This window comes from Balaenoptera acutorostrata, chromosome 13, assembly GCF_949987535.1.
Source record: "Balaenoptera acutorostrata chromosome 13, mBalAcu1.1, whole genome shotgun sequence".
Lineage (NCBI taxonomy): Eukaryota > Metazoa > Chordata > Mammalia > Artiodactyla > Balaenopteridae > Balaenoptera > Balaenoptera acutorostrata.
In genome coordinates, this window is record NC_080076.1 from 4716017 (window position 1) to 4734835 (window position 18819).

General features: G+C 42.4%; 1 protein-coding gene and 1 long non-coding RNA gene across 7 annotated transcripts in view; one reads left to right on the forward strand and one right to left on the reverse strand.

Annotated features, from left to right (window-relative positions):
* Nucleotides 1–1671: 1671 nt before the first annotated feature.
* Nucleotides 1672–8960, reverse strand: LOC103019994 (uncharacterized). 2 transcript variants are annotated; one of them, XR_451717.2, is made up of 3 exons: nt 8491–8960; nt 2450–2565; nt 1672–2145 (listed from the first exon to the last, which is right to left on the reverse strand). It is a non-coding gene; the product is annotated as an uncharacterized LOC103019994 (long non-coding RNA). The 2 variants fall into 2 exon arrangements; XR_451716.2 differs by having other exon boundaries at nt 1672–2148.
* Nucleotides 8961–9172: 212 nt separating this feature from the next.
* The window catches only part of LOC103019441 (cytochrome b5), an 80233-nt gene continuing 70586 nt past the window's right edge, over nt 9173–18819 (forward strand). The window contains exon 1 of one of the 5 annotated variants that reach the window (XM_057526722.1): nt 9173–9429. In XM_057526722.1, coding sequence (XP_057382705.1) covers nt 9301–9429 — 129 coding nt within the window. In that variant the 5' untranslated portion in view covers nt 9173–9300. The remainder of the gene's footprint in view (nt 9430–18819) is intronic. The other 4 variants (XM_057526723.1, XM_057526724.1, XM_007189953.2 and 1 more) reach the window with 4 other exon arrangements.

The window sequence follows — 18819 nt, forward strand, 5'->3', positions numbered from 1 at the left end:
AATCTCTTCGGTTCTTCAGTTACTTCTTCTTCCTCTTGTCTCTCTTCGTCCTTTCTCTGAGCCTCCAATTCCATCGGGTCTTCATTAGTAAGCTCCTTGTGTTGCACAGCAGCAGTACCGTACAGTAAAGTACACAAAAGCACAACCACTTGTAGAGGATGCACACACGTGACAATGTACGCCAGACACGTGAACTAACTTACGTGACTGGACACGTGAATGCACGTTCGCATCTTTGAAAGTTCGCAACTTGAAGGTTTGTATGTAGGGGACTTACTGTAGACACTTAGACGGTTTTTCGAATTTTTTTCGAAAATGACCACCCTTATATACCTACCACCCAGATCTAAAGATAGAACATTACCTGTATCCAGGAAGTACTCCTCATGCCCTCTCCCAGCCACTTACCCACTTCCTCTAAGGTAACTACTGTCCCAGCTGCTAACACCATACATGCTTGCTTTGAAAACTTAATGGAATCATACAACACAAACTCTTGTGTATAGCTTCTTTTGTAAATATTATATTCATGAGATTCATCCATATTGTTGAGGGCAGCAGTATTTTATTCATTTTCATTGCTGGATAGGATTCCATTGTGTGTATATATTTATCCTTCCTGAGGTTGAAGGACAATTTGAGTGCTTCCAGTTTAGAATTATTATGAAGAATGCTGCTAAGACCATTCTTGTTCTTTTGTTTTGTATTTCCTTCTATTCAATATGGATGAATTTTTAAAACATAATTTTGAATGGAGAAGAAAGTTCCAGAAGACTACATACAGTATAATCCTATTTTTATAAAGCTCAATGGTTCTCCAGGAAAGCTGAGTAAATTGTTTGTTGATATATCTATATGTGCAAAACTAATTTTTTTAATAGGCAAGGACATCATGAACACAATTCAGGATAATAATGATTTTGGGGAGGCAGAAGAATGGGATATGGGAGGAGCCCACTGTCCCCGAGTCAAGTGAAGGGTTCATTGGTGTTCATTTATAGTACTATGCTTCAAAATATATATGCACATCCATTTATATGTATAAAACATTACATCATAATTTTTAATTAACAAAAAACCACAGAATGTTATAGGGCCAGCAAGAATTTTCATCCAGGGAAGAACTTTCCTCACAGGATACATTTTGATGACAAGCTTGTGGGCAAGATTATTCAATTTTCCAAGTATATGAGTTACTTAAGTTTCCCTTTATCTCACTCACAGGCATTCAAGATGGGAAAGAATGCTCTTAAGGATTCCACCCACTAGTTACCTGTATGTACCTTTTATAAAGATTAAGATTCTTGCATTGTGTTAAATCATGTTTAAACTGTTAGGACATGCAAAGATTAGCCCATACTTTGTGGGTAGCCAAGTACCACATGAAAATGAAGGTCATTTCTCAGAAGAACTACCTGGGGAAGAGTCAGATCTTTAGACAGGAAACTGGAACTAAGATGACAAGACCTAGATGGGCGTTACAGCTGGGTTCAGCACGCACCTTGGCCTGGAATTCGAAGAACTGGGATGTCTAAGATTGTACTTATGGGTAGAGTATAATCATCTGCCCTCAAACATACAGAGGGAGACTGGGACTTGGAAGGGTCCCTAAAAAGGGTCCTCACTGGGTGTGCACCTCACAGTCATTTGAGATTTGACAATCAGACAGACTTTTTGAATTGGCATCACTGCTTCATTTATTTTTTATTTTTTAAATAAATTTATTTATGTATTATATTTATTTATTTATGGCTGCGTTGGGTCTTCGTTGTTGCGTGCAGGCTTTCTTTAGTTGCGTCGAGCAGGGGTTACTCTTGTTGCGGTGTGCGGGCTTCTCATTGCGGCGCTTCTCTTGTTGCGGAGCATGGGCTCTAGGCGTGCGGGCTTCAGTAGTTGTGGCTCGCGGGCTCTAGAGCGCAGGCTCAGTAGTTGTGGTGCACGGGCTTAGTTGCTCCCCGGCATGTGGGATCTTCCCGGACCAGGGCTCGAACCTGTGTCCCCTGCATTGGCAGGCGGATTCTTAACCACTGTGCCACCAGGGAAGCCCTGCTTCATTTATTAAAGGTGAATGAACTATGTCAGGCTCTCATAGTGGAAAATTCTTTTAGGTTATCCTTTAGCAAAGTTCATTTGAATATTCTGGCTCTGCTGTAAGAAAGCAAAGAAAGGGCTCTTTATCCACACTTATGCCAGAGTGTCAAAGAGAGTAGCGTAGTGGTAGGCAGTGGGGAGTGGTATCAGTAATCAGTGAGAGAATCAGGGAAAGAAGGATATGGAGGGATGCAGTTGCATACCTAGAAAGAAGAAACTTTTACTTCCTTCTAGCGTCAGCCTTAGAGGTCCTAGATGGTATTTTTATTTAGGTAGGTAGCTGTGTTTCTGATATGGGGCTCACAGCTTTCGAGAACTCCACTGCCCTCTCCATCATTCACGTTACTTGTACACTTACGTGGCTGCATTGAACACCTTGGACTGGCGTTAGGTCCACACACTCATTCATTTTAAACTATTTTCATTTTCATGCTGCTGCTGCTGCATTTAGCTTCTTTCCCCCAGTTTCCTAGACTGAGAAAGAAATAAAACAGTTTTACTTTTTGTAGTGTTACCGAGCCAGGTTTGTCTGTCTGACATGCAAGCCAAACGCTGAGACCCTGAGGTTTGCAGCAGAGAAAGGGTTTATTCTTGAGGCCACCAAGTGAGGAGATGGGAGAACAAATCTCAAATCCACTTCCCCAAAGGCAAGGAACTTGGGATATTTATGGAATAAAGCTGGGGTGTCAGGAGCACGGGGAGTGTGAGGAAAAGTAATTAGAGACAAGAAAAAGGTGAGATAATCATCGTTGTGCAACTAAGCTACAGGCATCTTCTTCGGACACGTGCTCAGAAAACGGTGGCATTAGCATGTTCTGAGGGAGGAGTTTTTGGCCTTCTGACATGAGACATTTTTGCCATCTTAAGCAGTCTTAACTGTCTGGAGCTTGAACTGGACATAGCTGACTCCAAGTTCCTAATAAACAACTTGGGCAAACATCTCTTATTATTTGGGCTGACACTTGGAGTACGTGCAAGTTTTTGTAAAAACAATTAAAGCAAGCTTGATCAGTGACGGCAAGTTACAGGTGTAATGGATCTAACTGATGATTACCAGCCCCCCCCCACCCCGTTTCAGTAGGTGTCCTGGGAAAAGTTAAAAACTTGGCTAATACTCTTGCTAGTGTCAGATAAATGAATCCACATTTCTCAGTATGATTATAGTGTAATTATGATTTTTCCAAGTACTCACATGCCATCTCCTATATCACATTTATACTATTATTCATTCAAAAACATTTATGGAGCATGTGCTGAGTGCCAGGCACTGTGCTAGGCTCTGAAGATACAGATGTGACTAACCATTCCTGTCCTTTAGGGACTCTTGGTCCAGTGAGAAAGACAGACATGTTGACCGGTGATGTAGTGAGTGCATGATAGCCATGACTGGGGAATAAAGGAGCAGAGAGGGCGCTACTTGGCGGGGAAGGGTGTGGTCAGCACATGCTTCCTCCACAGTTGACTCCTAAGCTGAGTCAAAAAGGATCCTGAGTCCTTGGCCATGATAAAGGAAGTAGGAGAAAGGAGGTAAGGAGAGTAAGAGGTAAGAGGTAAACTTAAGGTAAGAGGCAAAGGACAGGGCTTGAGCAAGGGTATGGAAATGAGGAAAGAATGCAGTGTGTTGGAGATCTAAAAATAGCTCACTGTTGCTAGGCTATAAGGCTTGAGGGGGAAATGACAAAGGATGAAGCTAGAGAGGGAGACAGATTTTGAATGATCTTGGATGTTCTGGTAAGGAATTTGAACTTTAGTTATTGGGAAACACTGGAATGTCTTAGGCAAATAGTGATATTATCAGATTTTAATTTTGGATCCATTACTCATGGAAGATGGGTCTGAGGAGTTCAAGACTAGAGGCAAAAGAGCCTGTTAGGAAGTTATTGTAAGCAGATAGGCAGGTAATCATGAAAGGCAAATCTGGGGCAGTGGTAGTAGGGATAAAGAGGAGAGACTGACCTGACTGATTCCCAGGCTTCTGACTTGGGTGACCTGATGATGATAACACTATCAGCTGTATTTCATAGAACTGTCTAGAACCCTGAAGCCTTTACAGAGTTAAATAGGATATCTGGAACTTTCCTTATCTATACCATTTTACTCTTGTTCTGTTTACTTGTGCTGGAGACAAAAAGATTTTTAAAAAGAAGTTTAATATTGCAACCATGTACAATCAAACATCTAATCTTTTTATTTACCTGCTCCTACTTAAAGATGGACATACAAGGAAAATGTGCCTAAGACGTATTTACAATAAGATGTCCTACATATAATTAACTTTTCTTTGTCTGAAGTTACTGAGGAAAGTTGCCCTACCTCAGCAATGAACTTAAGACCTTTGTGTTGCCTTTGTGGTCAGATATCTATTGTTTTCTGCTCATTTCTGCCTTTGCTATTCAATTGATTAGAGATTATCAACTGACATTCTGGTGTGTTATAAATATGCATGGATTAAGAAAAATTCAAGACATAAATGCTTTATTTAAAATGAATGAAAATTTTAAAAATTTAGAAAATTTTGGATATTATTGCTAATAGATGGGGAATTGTTTGGAAATCAACTAAATAGGGTACACATACTAGAGATACAGATACTTTTAGAAGGGAAAAGTTAACCTATGCTAACATATTTAAAAGACATGGATTTGATACCAATTGTCCATGTAGATAATTTGATTTGGAGTCCGTCTTTTTAGAGTGCCCATTTGTTAAAGGGGAACCTGCTCTCTATGGTTATGGCAAACATGATGATTTGTCAATGGGAAGGAAAGAGCTGATGAAGTGTTTCTTGTGCATTAGTGGCAGAAAGAATTAGAAAAGGAATAAAAAGTGTAATAATGTTTGCTTATTTGTGCTTTATGTTAGAAGACTGAGTGCTTTCTACAGTATATTTTACCTGAGGAACTTTAGGAGTAGAGTTGGTTTTCTAAATGTTTATTAAAATTTCTTTGCTGGAGGGGAGGTCAGAAAGAGTTTATAAATTCTTATGTTCCTTAAATTTCTCAGGTTTGTTTGTTTCTAAATTTGCCTAAATTTACTTCACCTTGGAGCACCTTCCACGTAGGATGTTTCCTTATACCTGTGTTTTAGAATAAGGAAGTCTTGATTGATAATAGCACTTGCGAAAATCTGTTGATTGCTTTCTATGTGCCAGACCCTGTGCTAAGCATTTTATAAGCAGTGGCTTAGATGAGTTAACTGATTAAGTCATAGTCATGCATTTGATAAGTTACTAATCCAGGGATAGGACCAGGTCACTGGCACCAAAGTTTTGTTTTAACCACTTATGGAGTTATTTGGAACTGGGACTGAAATCTGAAACAGTCTTGATGTTGGATTATAGAGGTAGCCATGCACTCAGGAGACTTATTGCTCTGCCAGAGTCACGGGGAGGTTCAGCAGACCAGGGAACTGTTAGGAAAATAGTATACATAATCTGGTTTACTATTTTTTTTTAAATATTTATTTATTTGGCTGCGTTGGCCCTTAGTTGCGGCACGCGGGATCTTCATTGAGGCATGCAGGATCTTTTGTTGTGGCACTAGGGCTTCTCTCTAGTTGTGGCATGTGGGTTTTTCTCTCCCTAGTTGTGGCGCAAGGGCTTAGTTGCCCTGTGGCGTGTGGGATCTTAGTTCCCTGACCAGGCATTGAACCTGCATCCCCTGCATTGGAAGGCAGATTCTTTACCACTGGACCACCAGGGAAGTCCCTGGTTTACTATTTTTAAAGCGTTTAAGAAAGTTATAACACTAAATGCATGCATTTGGAAAGAGGAAAAGTCTCAATTCAATAATCTAAACTCTTACCCCAAGAGACTAGGGAAAAAAAAAAAAAAGAAACCCAAAGCAAGCAGAAAGAAGGACTCAATAAAGAGCAGAAATCAGTGACATTTAAAAAAAAAAAAAAAGGAAAAACAATAGAGAAAATCAGAGACAGAAAGCTAGCTCTTTGAAAAAATCAATAAGACTGACCAACCTCTGGCAAGGCTGACAACAATAACAACAAGAAGAGTGGTCAAATTACTACTACCAGGAATTAAACAGAGGATATCACTGCAGACGTTGCAGACATCAAAAGATAATAAGGGACAACTATGAACAACTCTATACACAGATTTGACAATTCAGATGAAGTGGACCATTTCCTCGAAAAGTACAGACTACCACAACTCAGCCAGTATGAAACAGATCTGAATAGTCTTATAACTGTTATGGAAATTAAACTCATAGTTTAAAACTTCCTGAAAAATACATCTGCCAGCCCATATGATTTCACTGGAGAATTCTACCAAGCTTTTAAAGAAGAGTAACACCAATTCTACACATACTTTTCCAGAAAAACAGAGGAAAAGGGAATTCTTCACAACTCATTCTATGAAGCCAGTATTACTCTGATAGCCAAGCCAGACAAATACAATGCATAAAATGAAAACTACACACCAATATCTCTCATAAATATAGACAGAAAATCTCTTAACAAAATATAATTCAGCAATACATAAAAAGAATTGCATATCTTTTCATTAGGTGGTGTTGGGAAAGCTGGACAGCCGCATGTAAAGCAGTGCAGTTAGAATACTCCCTCACACCATACACAAAAATGAACTCAAAATGGCTTAAAGACTTGAATATAAACCATGACATCATAAAACTCCTAGAAGGGAACATAGGCAAAACATTCTCTGACATAAATCGTAGCAATGTTTTCTTAGGTTAGTCTCCCAAGGCAACAGAAATAAAAGCAAAAATAAACAAATGGGACCTAATCAAACTTATAAACTTTTGCATAGCAAAGGAAACCATAAACAAAATGAAAAGACAACCCACAGGATGGGAGAAAATATTTGCAAACAATGTGACCAGCAAGGGATTAATTTCCAAAGTATACAAACAGCTCATACAACTCAATAACAAAAAAGCAAACAACCCAATCAAAAAATGGGCAGAAGACCTAAATAGATATTTCTTCAACATAGAGATGGATAATAAGCACATGAAAAGATGCTTAACATTTCTAATTATTAGAGAAATGCAAATCAAAACTACAATGAGCTATCACCTCACACAGGTCAGAAACAATACAAATAAGTCTACAAATAATAAATGCTGGAGAGGGTGTGGAGAAAATGGAACCCTCCTACACCATGGGAATGTAAATTGATGCAGCCACTATGGAGAACAGTATGGAGGTTCCTTAAAAAAATTAGAGTTACCATATGATCTTGCAGTCCTGCTGGGCATATATCCAGAGAAAACTCTAATTCAAAAAGAGACATACACCCCAATCAATATTCATAGCAGCACTATTTACAATAGCCAAGACATGGAAGCAACCTAAATGTCCATTGACAGAGGAATGAATAAAGAAGTCGTATATGTGTGTGTGTGTGTGTGTGTGTGTGTGTGTATATATATATATATATATATACACACACATATATGTACAATGGAATACTACTCAGCTGTAAAATAGAATGAAATTATGACACAGCAATATGGATGGACCTAGAGATTAACAACTAAATGAAGTCAGAGAAAAATAAATAGCATATGATATCTATATATGGACTCTAAAATATGATACAAATGAACATATTTACAAAACAGAAGCAGACTCACAGACATAGAAAACAAATTTATGGTTACCAAAGGGGAAAGGGGGTGGGATAAATTAGGAGTTTGGGATTAGCAGATACAAACTATTATATATAAAATAGATAAACAACAAGGTCCTACTGTATAACACAGGGAACTATATTCAATATCTTGTAATACACTATAACGGAAAAGAATATGAAAAAACATATATATGTATGTATAACTGAATCACTTTGCTGTACATCAGAAACTAACACAACATTGTATATTAACTATACTTCAATTTTTTTTAAAAGCAAATAAAAAAAGAATTATACATCGTAAGCAAGTGGGGTTTATTTCAGAGATGCAAAGCTAGTGCAGTATTTGAAAATCAGTGTATTCCATCATATGAAAAGGCTAAAAACTATTTGGAATGCTTGGAAAAATGTCTTTTCCATGGCCTTGCATTCCTATGGAAGAGGTAAGGAGGGGTACAGGAAGCTAACATTCATCAGCAGCTAGTGTGGAAGAACTGTGCTTAGTTTCTGGGAGGATGACCTACATGTGTAACCTGTTGTGTAGTTCTTTTTGGAATTAAATACCATTGCCGAAAAAGACCTTAATAAATATCAGACGACTTTTTAATATGCTGGAATTCTCTCCCCCGCCTTTTTAAAATAGAACATTTGTAAATCTTCCTATGGGTGCCCAGCTGGGGAGGTAACTGTTCCAGACTCTATTCCAAGAGCAATCAGTTATTTAGGATTTACCTTAAACAATATACTGTTGAGAACAGACAGGAGGCACTAATACAAGTACTCACCTAGTCAGGGTCAATAGCGAATAACTTCAGAGCGACATACGTCCTACGCACATTAGGACGTTTTTGCTTTTATAGAACAATTTCCCTGTGTTTGTTTATCCTGTGAGAATGGGGCAGTTCTGGGGATGGGTCGGGCAATTACAGAGCACTGTTCTGGGCAGCACACTTGTTTTGTCGAGGCTAAATGAGGTAACTGCGTCTTTTAACGTCCACGAGGCTCGTTTACATCTCCTCTCACACTAACAGTCCACCCCGAAACGACTTTGTTACAAATTAACGCCCAGCTCTGCGTGATCTGACCTGACTGGGAAATCGCGGCGATTTTGATGTGGGGTCGCTGCCCTGCACAAGATGGACTCTGCGCCCGCCCCGTCGGACCCTCCCTCTCCGGCCACCTCGCCAAGTCCGCCAGGAACACCCACACCCGAGGGCGCAGGTCCTGGCGCTGGATCTCCGCGGCACCACCTTCTGCGCAGACGCAAAGGGAGCCCCGTCCTCCGCGTGCTCCTACAGCTGTGATTGTGAAGGGCACCTTCTGCAGCCAATCAACACTCGCGCACTGGGCGCGGCCCGTTGGAATTGGTGGAGTGTCGGTCGAGGGCGGGACCCTTGAGTGACACGAATTTTAGCCAATCATCGGAGGCCTTGCTTCGGCCTCCCCCGCCCCCGCCCCACCCCCGTGCCTGCCTCCCTGCCTAGGCGCTGAGCAGGGCCCTGGGGAATGTCCCGGGGCGAGTTCGCGGAGACGCCCGCTGAACTCCGCCCGGCTCCGCTGCTCCTTTTAGGGCCTGAGGCTCGACGCGTTCCGAAATGGCAGAGGAGTCCGACAAAGCCGTTAAGTACTATACCCTGGAAGAGATCCAGAAGCACAACGACAGCAAGAGCACCTGGCTGATCCTGCATTACAAGGTGTACGATTTGACCAAATTTTTGGAGGAGGTGAGTTGGTGGAGGCAGAATGCCGACCGGAGTTTGGGGGTTCCCTGTCGAGACCTGTCGTTCGCAGCGTGGTGGGATTGACCTGCCCGGCTCTATGTGCGCACCTGAGTGCGTTCACCAGTGCGTGCGCACCCGGCTTTGCACACCTGGGAGCGGCTCCCCGCGTCTGCATACTTGTGTGTGCACCCCCTGAGTCTGTACACCTGGGAGCGGACCCCAAGTTTGTACACCTGAGGCTGCGCGCCCGCGTGTTCACACCTGGAGGTGCATAAGTCAGTGCCGCGGCGAGGTGAACCAGTTTAGCAGCCCTTGAAGGGCAGAAACTGTCTCCCGAGACCCTGCGCGGGCATGTGGGAGAGCACCACTTCGCACTTCGTGGGAAACAAAATCTCATCTGGAGCTGTCTTCCTACGAGAGAGAGCGCAACTACGGAAGGATTTTTGAAGATCCTTTTTATCCTTGAGTGTGCATAGACCAGGTCTTCATCTAGGACAGGGGTCGTCCCACTTATTATTCCTAGAGTGGATTCGTAATTGGGGCCGGTTGGAGACCACCCACCTTGAGAGCTGTGGGACCCCACAAGAGGGGACCTTGAGTTCGGAGGTCCAGGTGTGGTCTGCGCCGGCTCTCCCCCTGGCATCCACAAGCCCACCCCACCATCCACGCCCACCCACCCGCTGTTCACCTAGAAGGCGCCCAGTGATATTTAAGGTATCCGGTGACGACTTCGGTGAGGCACAGTACTGGACTCCTGCGAGTGAGCATGGGGGTATGTGTGTGGCTTTGATGAGAAGCAAGGGAGAGGGACAGAGAAGTGAAAAATGCCAGTGCGACTTCATCCTTAAGCAGCTTTGGGAATTGTAAAGTAACTTTGCTTAACTTTGAGGGAAACATTCCTTTGATAAGATTCTTTGCGTTGATTATAATTTTTGCAATACATTCTAAGGAGTTTTTCTTTGCTGCCTCTGGCTGTGTTTTATCAGTGTGGGGGAGTTTCAGTCATAAGTCTTACACTCACGCTCCTTCATTTCCCCAGACAATAGACAGGAATGCTTAGTAATGGGAATTTTCTACATAGTTTGTGAGGAAAATGAAGATAGAGGCCTGGTCTGAGCTGGATCACAATTTATATCAAAGGACATTGGTTTTGTAGAGAATGTCTTAAAAACTTTTTTAAAGGTTGAAGTTGATGGTATTAGTGAGATGTATCACTGTTAAATTGCCCTCCGGTGATGCTCCAGAAGATACAATAGTGCCCTGATCTGGTTAAGGGTGGTTTGTAGTGGGGGTCAGATCTGATCTGTCCTGTCCTGCTGCTGAGCTGCAGAGCTGATTTGCTGTTAGAGATTCTTGAACTAATAATCCTGCACCGTAACATCAGGTCTAATTGATACCAGATGTCTGCTTAAAACTGTTCCTTCCCCCTTCCCATGGTATATGTAATTGTAGAATTTTAAGATCCATTGTGTGCTTTCTTTATTTGTGTCTATAAAAAAGAACAGCATTTATAAAGTAATAGGATATTTTATGTTATGAAGCTTTGCCACTTTTTTCTTTCTTTTCGGTGGGGTTCTATTCATTGTGTTGTACAGGGGGCCTCCATGGTCTCCCCCCATCCAGATGCCAGTATCACCCCCTCCCCTCGTTGTGACAACCAAAAATGTCTCCAACTATTGCCAAATGTCCCCTTGGGGACAACAAAGTCACTGCTAGTCAAGAATCACTGCCCTAAGATATATTTTGCATAACTTTTATGGGTACATTTCTCAGGAGATAAGAGAAGATTATTAAGCTTTACTATAAACCATTTACATTTCATTCTTATGAGGCAGAAAAGGAATTGCACAAGGTTTTTCTAAGCGAAACGGGAAGAGATGCAAACCAGCTGCTCAGTGGGTGAATTAGCTGACAGCAAATTCCTTTATTTTTCACTCAGTTTTCAATACTCTTTCTTTAAAAGTAGCTTGGGGAGAACATCTCTCCAGAAAAATGCGATGAGTCGAGTTTATCACTAATATTTGATAACTAATACTTATAGCAAGATAACTGAAAACTACTGTTTATAGTGAGATACATAAAAACAAGTTTACAGCAGTTCCTATAAACTAAACTCTTCTTAATTGCTTCTTGGTAGAAACTCCCCAGAATAGCCTATCTGGACTTGAGTTTGGGACACCACTGCTCTCTGGTACTCACTCACGCCCTTCCTTTTGATCAGTGATCCTGTATCTGCTGAGTTCTTATAGTGGAGACTGTGGAACTGGAGAGGAAGAGATATCAGTTCTATTCTCAGAAGTTTCCATTTGAGGAAGCCGGAATAACACAGAAAACAATGCAATGGGCAGGGATTATTATACACAAAGCTGTGCTGTATCAGCCAGAGTCTAGTTCAGCGGTGGGGAGTGGACCCGGAGTGGCCGTGTGAGGCGTCAGGCATCGACTCTGGTGAGTAGGGCCTAACATCAGCGGTGACAGACCGGCTCCCAGAGCTGGTCTGGATTAAGGTAGAACAGGACAGTGGCTGACATTGTGAAATGGGACCGATCAGAAGGATGAAGGTGTGCAGCGAGGAGGAGGCTCACGCAACCTGTTCTAGCTGGTCATCGGCAGTGCCAGCCTCCCCAGAACATCTGATTCTACTTTTAGGGGACATATGTTCTATTTACTGTTTTCACTATCTGTTTTCACTTTTTGTGACCATCTCTGATTAATGCAGTGTCCTAGGCTTTGCTTCCTGCCCCAGCTTAGCCATCCTAGGATTCCCTGCCAGTGGCTTCCTGCATCTTCAACACACATCTCCTTCAGAGACCTGCAGGGCGCTCTGCCAGAATTTTCACTTCTTCCTAGATTCCTCCTGTTCCATTACTTTATTACTTTATTTATCTCATCCCTTCTTTTGAAACAGAGAAAGGAGCCCAGAAGATCTGTTTCTCCTCCCTTGCCCTGCCCCCTTTCTTCCATCATTTAAAAGCTCCAGAAATTCATGAAGCCTTTGCGTGGTAACTAAAGAATATTCTACTTTCCCTAACTTACCCAAATATGAAAGAAGTTTTTTGTTTGTTTTTTGTTTTTTGCCTTCTACCTCTAAATAGTGAACTTTCATTATAGGCTACATCTCCGTATATATCATAGATTTATATGCATGTGTGTATTCATGTTGAGACAGTATATACTGTGATGGGTGGAAGGGGGTCCTAGTCTGTGCCTATGCTCTCTATGCCTCATATGCCTTATTTAACGTAAAATGGGAGGATGACAATAGTGCCAACTTGGAGGGGTTACGATAAGAAACAAAATAATGCTGGTTAAACATACAACACAATGGCAGGTGTATGGTCTTCACAGTAAATGCAGACTCCTATACCTGTACAGGTCAGCATGGGGTGTGCCTTTCTTTCTGTAGCATCATGTGCAGCTGAGTGCTAACATGAGATTTTAGGTGAAGGTGTGAAACAGGAGAGCATTATAAAAATTGTACCCTCTGCTCAAGAACACAAGTGAAGTTTCTAAGTTGTTCAGTGAGCTCCACCTCCTGAAATAATAGCTGTTTTGTTTTCCAGAGAAGGGTAGATACCTGAGCGGGAAGATTGGCTCCTTATTGCTGGCAATCTCAATAGCAGCAGGTGTTCAGTTACTATCTGATACTGATCTATGAGATTATGAGCCTTGTTGCCTACGTATTTTTTGAAAATTTATTTATTTATTTATTTTTGGCTGCGTTGGGTCTTTGTTGCTGCGCGCGGGCTTTCTCTAGTTGCGGTGAGCGGGGGCTACTCTTTGTTGCGGTGCGCGGGCTTCTCATTGCAGTGGCTTCTCTTGTTGCGAAGCACGGGCTCTAGGCGTGCGGGCTTCAGTAGTTGTGGCATGTGGGCTCAGTAGTTGTGGCTCATGGGCTCTAGAGTGCAGACTCACTAGTTGTGGTGCACGGGCTTAGTTGCCCTGCGGCATGTGGGATCTTCCCGGACCAGGGATCGAACCTGTTTCCCCTGCATTGGTAGGCAGATTCTTAACCACTGTGCCACCAGGGAAGTCCCTGCCTACGTATTTTGAAGTAGGTGGGTTTTGTTTTTCAATTCTGAGTTATAGTTTTTGAACTTATGTTTGTGAATTTGAGTCTTATCATTTCTGATTATATTATTAGCAAGGTTAATGATTGTAGAACTTTGAATGAAAATGCAGCCATTTGGGGCCAGGGAGAAAAATGGTTTGCTTTTCCCTTTCTGTGATTTGGGCAGTAGCATTTATTCAGGTTTTATGAGTGCTGTGGAATATGAGAAGAAAATATCACATAATTGATGGCAGTAATATTAACTTGCTTTCAGTTCAAGTCTTTACGTGTTTAACTTGTGAAATAGACACCTTCCTGAAAAATATTATAAAGAATAATATTTTGTGTCAAGTTGTCCTCCTCCTTTACATGATCAAAATGGAAACTTGTTTCTGTAGAACTTTTTCTGGTGATCTTGGGATTCTGATGCTCTGTATCTGCATCTTAGATGTTCTTTAACAGCATTCTGCCTTACAGAGCTGTTGGCTTCTGACTCACTTTTGCCTTCGGAGTCTTAGGCAGTATTCTCTATAGCAGGTTTTGTTTTAGGGACTTACTTTTTGTTGTTTTCCTTGAACATGGCCGCCTGCTTTGCAGAGACGAGTGGTTCCAAGCCTGAGGGACCTCAGTACCCTGGGGGGCCAGGAAGAGAGTGTGGGTGCTTGAAACTCAGTGTCCTTAATTTTGAAAAACACAGAGGACCCTACATCTTTACTGTTGGTAGGACTGTCATATTTAGTGCTAAAATCCCAAATGCCTTTGCTTTTTTCAAGGAAGTTTGATAATATCCTGAATCTTATACTACTAAAAAGCTGCAGTTACAAGTATGTCTTTGATGAGTGTGAAATGGAAAAGTTATTATTATTTAACATACATAGTTTGGTAAATAAAACTTAGCAAATATGAAATCCATAGGAGGAAAATATAAAGGGATCCTTGGTGGTAAAGGTGGTTCAGGCATCTTGCGTAAATAGGCATCAGAGCCTCATCTCACAATGGTGAATGTGAGAATTTATATGTTGAAGAAATCCAGGAGCTGTGAGCACATTTAAAGCCGTGACACTGGATGAGATGGCCGAGGGAAAGTGGAAAACACTAACTCTGTGACTAGGGCAGGGGACCTAAGATAACTAGTACAGCTTTAAAAGAAAACAGACATCCAGTTGGTACACAGCTGCTGTTATTTGCTTTGAGATTCCCCCCCACCCCCATATCCAGGGTTCTGCATAGGAACCAGGGAGAAAGCAGAGGGGAGTTGTGAAAGAATAAAAAGAAAACCTTTGGAAGGTCAAAGGGCTAAAATGTGCTTTTCTTTCCGTCTGCTGTCGTTTTACTGTGTTCCCTTCTAGAAGGTGGAGAAAACAGCCATTCCAGTTGCCCATGGGGAGTTTTTAAGTAGAGAAAGTTCTGGAGGAGTCTTCAAGGATGCCATTTGTTCCTAACACAGATGACATCTGGATGATTTTAAGAATCTGTATTATTTCATTCAAGAAGGAGATTGTTGGGCATGCGTGCAGAGGTTAAATGTTGTTTTCTAAAGGCCTCTTAAATAACTGGCCGGGAAGGGCTTGTTCTGAGTGGAAATCTGGTGAGGTTACTGCTCTGAGAAAACCCTTCTGTGGATTTAGCTAATCCCCTGCCCGCCCCTTCCCACCCCCTCGCTGATTTCCGTCCTGCCCTCTGAGCTGTGGGTGGTACCGTGTTTCCTTGTCCGCCAACGTCCCCGTCTCACTTACACGTGGTTCCTGGGGGCCTCGGGAAGGGTCTCTCCCTCCTTCCTTCACGCTGTCATCCGTCTGCACCTTCCTTTCTTGTGGCTCTAGTTGTTAGACTCTCTTCCCCTTCAGAGCTCGTGTCCTGACGTAGTCTTCAGGATTTCAGTGGTTCCATCACACTGGTTGTTGATTTATGAGTTTTCAGTTCAGGTAATGTATGTTGTTATTATGTTAAAGAATGTAATTTCTATAAGAACATAAAAAACTTCATTTTGTAGAAACAGACTGTCATTTCTCTGCTTAGTCCCTTTCCATGGCTTCCCAAGGCATTTAGAATAAAATGCCATCTCTCTCCTGGTGTAATAAACTCTGCGTGATCTGGCCCCTTCCTTCCTCTCCCACCTCAGCTGGTAACACTGTCGCCTTGCCCTCCACGCCTTTCTGTGTCCCTAACAAGTCGGGCTCGTTTCTGCCTTAAGACCTTTGTGCAGTTTCCCTTCTGCCTGGTGTGCCCTCCTTTCACCACCCTCTTCAGGTCACCCCCCCAATGTCTTTTACCAGAAAGGGGGATGTTCTGTCTCATCCTGCAGTGTCGGAGGCCCCGGGGCCCAGTGTTTTCCACTTTCCCTCAGCCGTCTCATCCAGTGTCACGACTTTAAATGTGCTGACAGCTCCTGGATTTCTATCTCCAGGTCACAAAGATGTCTCTCCTACACTCAGGATTCTTGTATCCACAACTCACTTCGCATCTCCACTCAGATCTCTAACATGCCTCTCAGACCCAACGTGTTAAAGACTGAACTGACCTTCCCTCACACATCTTGCTGTCACCTTCCCTATCTCAGTGATGACACTTCCACCCATTTGCTCAGGTCGAAAACCCTGGGGTCATGTCTGATCCTTCTCTCTCTCTCACTCCCACACTGAATCCCCCAGAACATTCTGTGGGCTCAACTTTTATAAAGGAGTCAGAATCCGACTAATCTTTCCCCCTCTACGCCGTCTCCCTGCTCTGAGCACCATCACCTCCAGCCTGGTGGCCCTCACCCCTGACTGTGTACTTTTGGTAGTAGAGTGCTATTTTAAGATGTCAGATTCTATCACTTTCCTATTTAAACCCTTCAGTGGCTAATGACACCACCCAATTTAAGACTTTGGATATAGCTGCAGTAATCAAGAAAGCGTGGTCCTGGCAAAGAGACATATACGTAGATCAATGGAACAGAGTAGAGAAACCAGAAATCGACCCATGCAAATACTTCTGACTTTTGACAGAGATGCAAAAGCAATTTGATGGAGGAAGGACAGCCTTTTCAACAAATGGTTCTGGAACAATTGGACAACAGTAGTCAAAAATACAAATCTTGACCCAAATCTCACACTTTATATAAAAATTAACCCCAAGTAGATCATAGATCTAAATATAAAATTTTAAAATTTTGAAGAGACTTAGGATTAGGCAAAGTTCTTAGACACAACAGCAAAAGCATGATCCATATAAGAAAAAGTGGATAAATTGGACTTCATAAAAATTAAAAACGCTGTTCTTTAAAAGAGCCTGTTAATAGAATGAAATGACAGGGCCATTGACTAGGAGAAAACTTTTTCTCATATCTGACAAAGGACTTATATCCAGAATATATAAAGAATTTTCTAATCTCAACAATAAGGAAACAAATAATCCAAATAGAAAATGGGAAAAAGACTTGAATAGACATTTCCTCCAAGAAGATATATGAATGGCAAATGAATACATGAAAAGATGTCCAACATCATTAGCTGCTAAGGAAATGCAAATTAAAACCACAGTGAGATACTATAACATACTTGTTAGAATAAAAAATACTGGTAACCCAAATTCTGGTGAGGATGTAGAAATGCTGAATTGATCATGCGTTGCTGGTGAGAATGCAGAATGGTACAGACACTCTGGAAATCAATCTACCTGTTGATTGATTGATTGAAAAAGCTAAACATAGGCTTACTATATGACCCAGCAGTAGCGCTCCTTGACATTTGTCCTAGAGAAATGAAAATTTATGTCCACATAAAAGCCTGTATGCAAATCCCAGCAACTAGAACAATGCTGGCACAGAGAGAGGACTCAGTATTGGTTGATTGAATGAATAAAAGTTTATAAGTGTAAACAGTATCAGACAGTTGATACAGAGTGGCTGTTGGGCTGGCAGCTTTATTTGTAAAGCCCCGAACTGGAAACAACTCACATGTTCCTCAGTGGGTCCCTGGTTAGACTGGTACATGCGTAGAGGGAAGACAACTCAGCAGTAAAAAGGGAATAAAGCAACCTGACTGGGTGTCCAGGGTATTACGCTAAGTGAAAAAAGACAGTCTCAAAAGATCGCACACAGTGTGCTTCCATTTCTGTGACATTCTCAGAATGACAGGGTCACAGGAGTGAAGAACAGATGATAGGTGGCGGGGGAGGGGGACTGCAAAGGGGCAGGGGGGGGGGCGCCTTTGTGGTGACAGAATGGTCCTGTGTTGTGTGACTCTGCATGTGGGAAAGTGCCACAGACCAGGAGCCAAAGATACACCAGACAGACACACAAGTGCACACGACGACTCTAAGTCAGTCTAGGGACTCCTATTTAAGATATTCGCTGGTTCTGACGATGCGTTACAGTTATGGAAAACGCTGCCCATTGAAGGGATCTGAGTGACGGGCGCATGGCGCCTCTCTGCAGCTATTGTCAATATAAAGAGTTAAAACAAAAACACGTCCATCAGCTCCCTCTCTTCCGTGGTGAAAGCCAAGCCTGCAAGGCCGCTACAAGGTCCCACCGCCTTCTGGCACGTCCTGCGTCATGCATGCTGATGCCCTTGCTCTTCTAAGAACGTGCCAGGAACCCTTCCACCATAACCCTCTGCGCTGGAAGGTTATCCCCCAGAGAGCAGCATGCTCACTCCTTCACTTTCTCAACGAGGCCTCTCCTGACCCCCCATTTACAGCTGGGCATCTGCGTTCAGCCCGCTGCATTCTGGACCCCACCACCCTGCTCTGGTTTTTCTTTTTCCTATAGCACATGTCACCTTCTAACATACCGTGTAACCTATTTCTCATGCTTACTGCTTATCTGTCTCCCTCCACTGGAATGTAGACTCTGTGAATGCAGGAATTTTTTTCTGCTTTATTCCCCGGTATATCCCAGCAACTGGAACAATGCTGGCACATAGGAAAGACTCAATAAATAGTTATTTATTGAATGAATAAGCGAAAGTTTACAAGTGTAAAATATTAGAAAATCGATGCAGAATGGCTATTGGGCCAGCGTGGATAATTTCCTGACAGCTTGTTTTATTTCTCCCTTGCCTCCAGTTGCCTGTTTTAGCCAAATTTTTTTATTCTTAACACTAGATATAAAAGGAAAAATAGGCCTAATGATTTGGTATTGAGGAGGACTGGTTCCACCCTCAATCCTCCTTTTCAGTCTCAATTGTAGCCTGTCCTGTCCTCTCATCTTTTGGCCATTCCAACTCAAGATGGATCCTAGCGTAGATAGAGGAATAGCCCCTCTTAGATCATAACCCATCTTCCACTGGGCCCTCAATTTTGGTGGCTTTGCTTGTTCTTATGAGGAGCGTTGGGTTGAGCTGGGTCACAAGGCA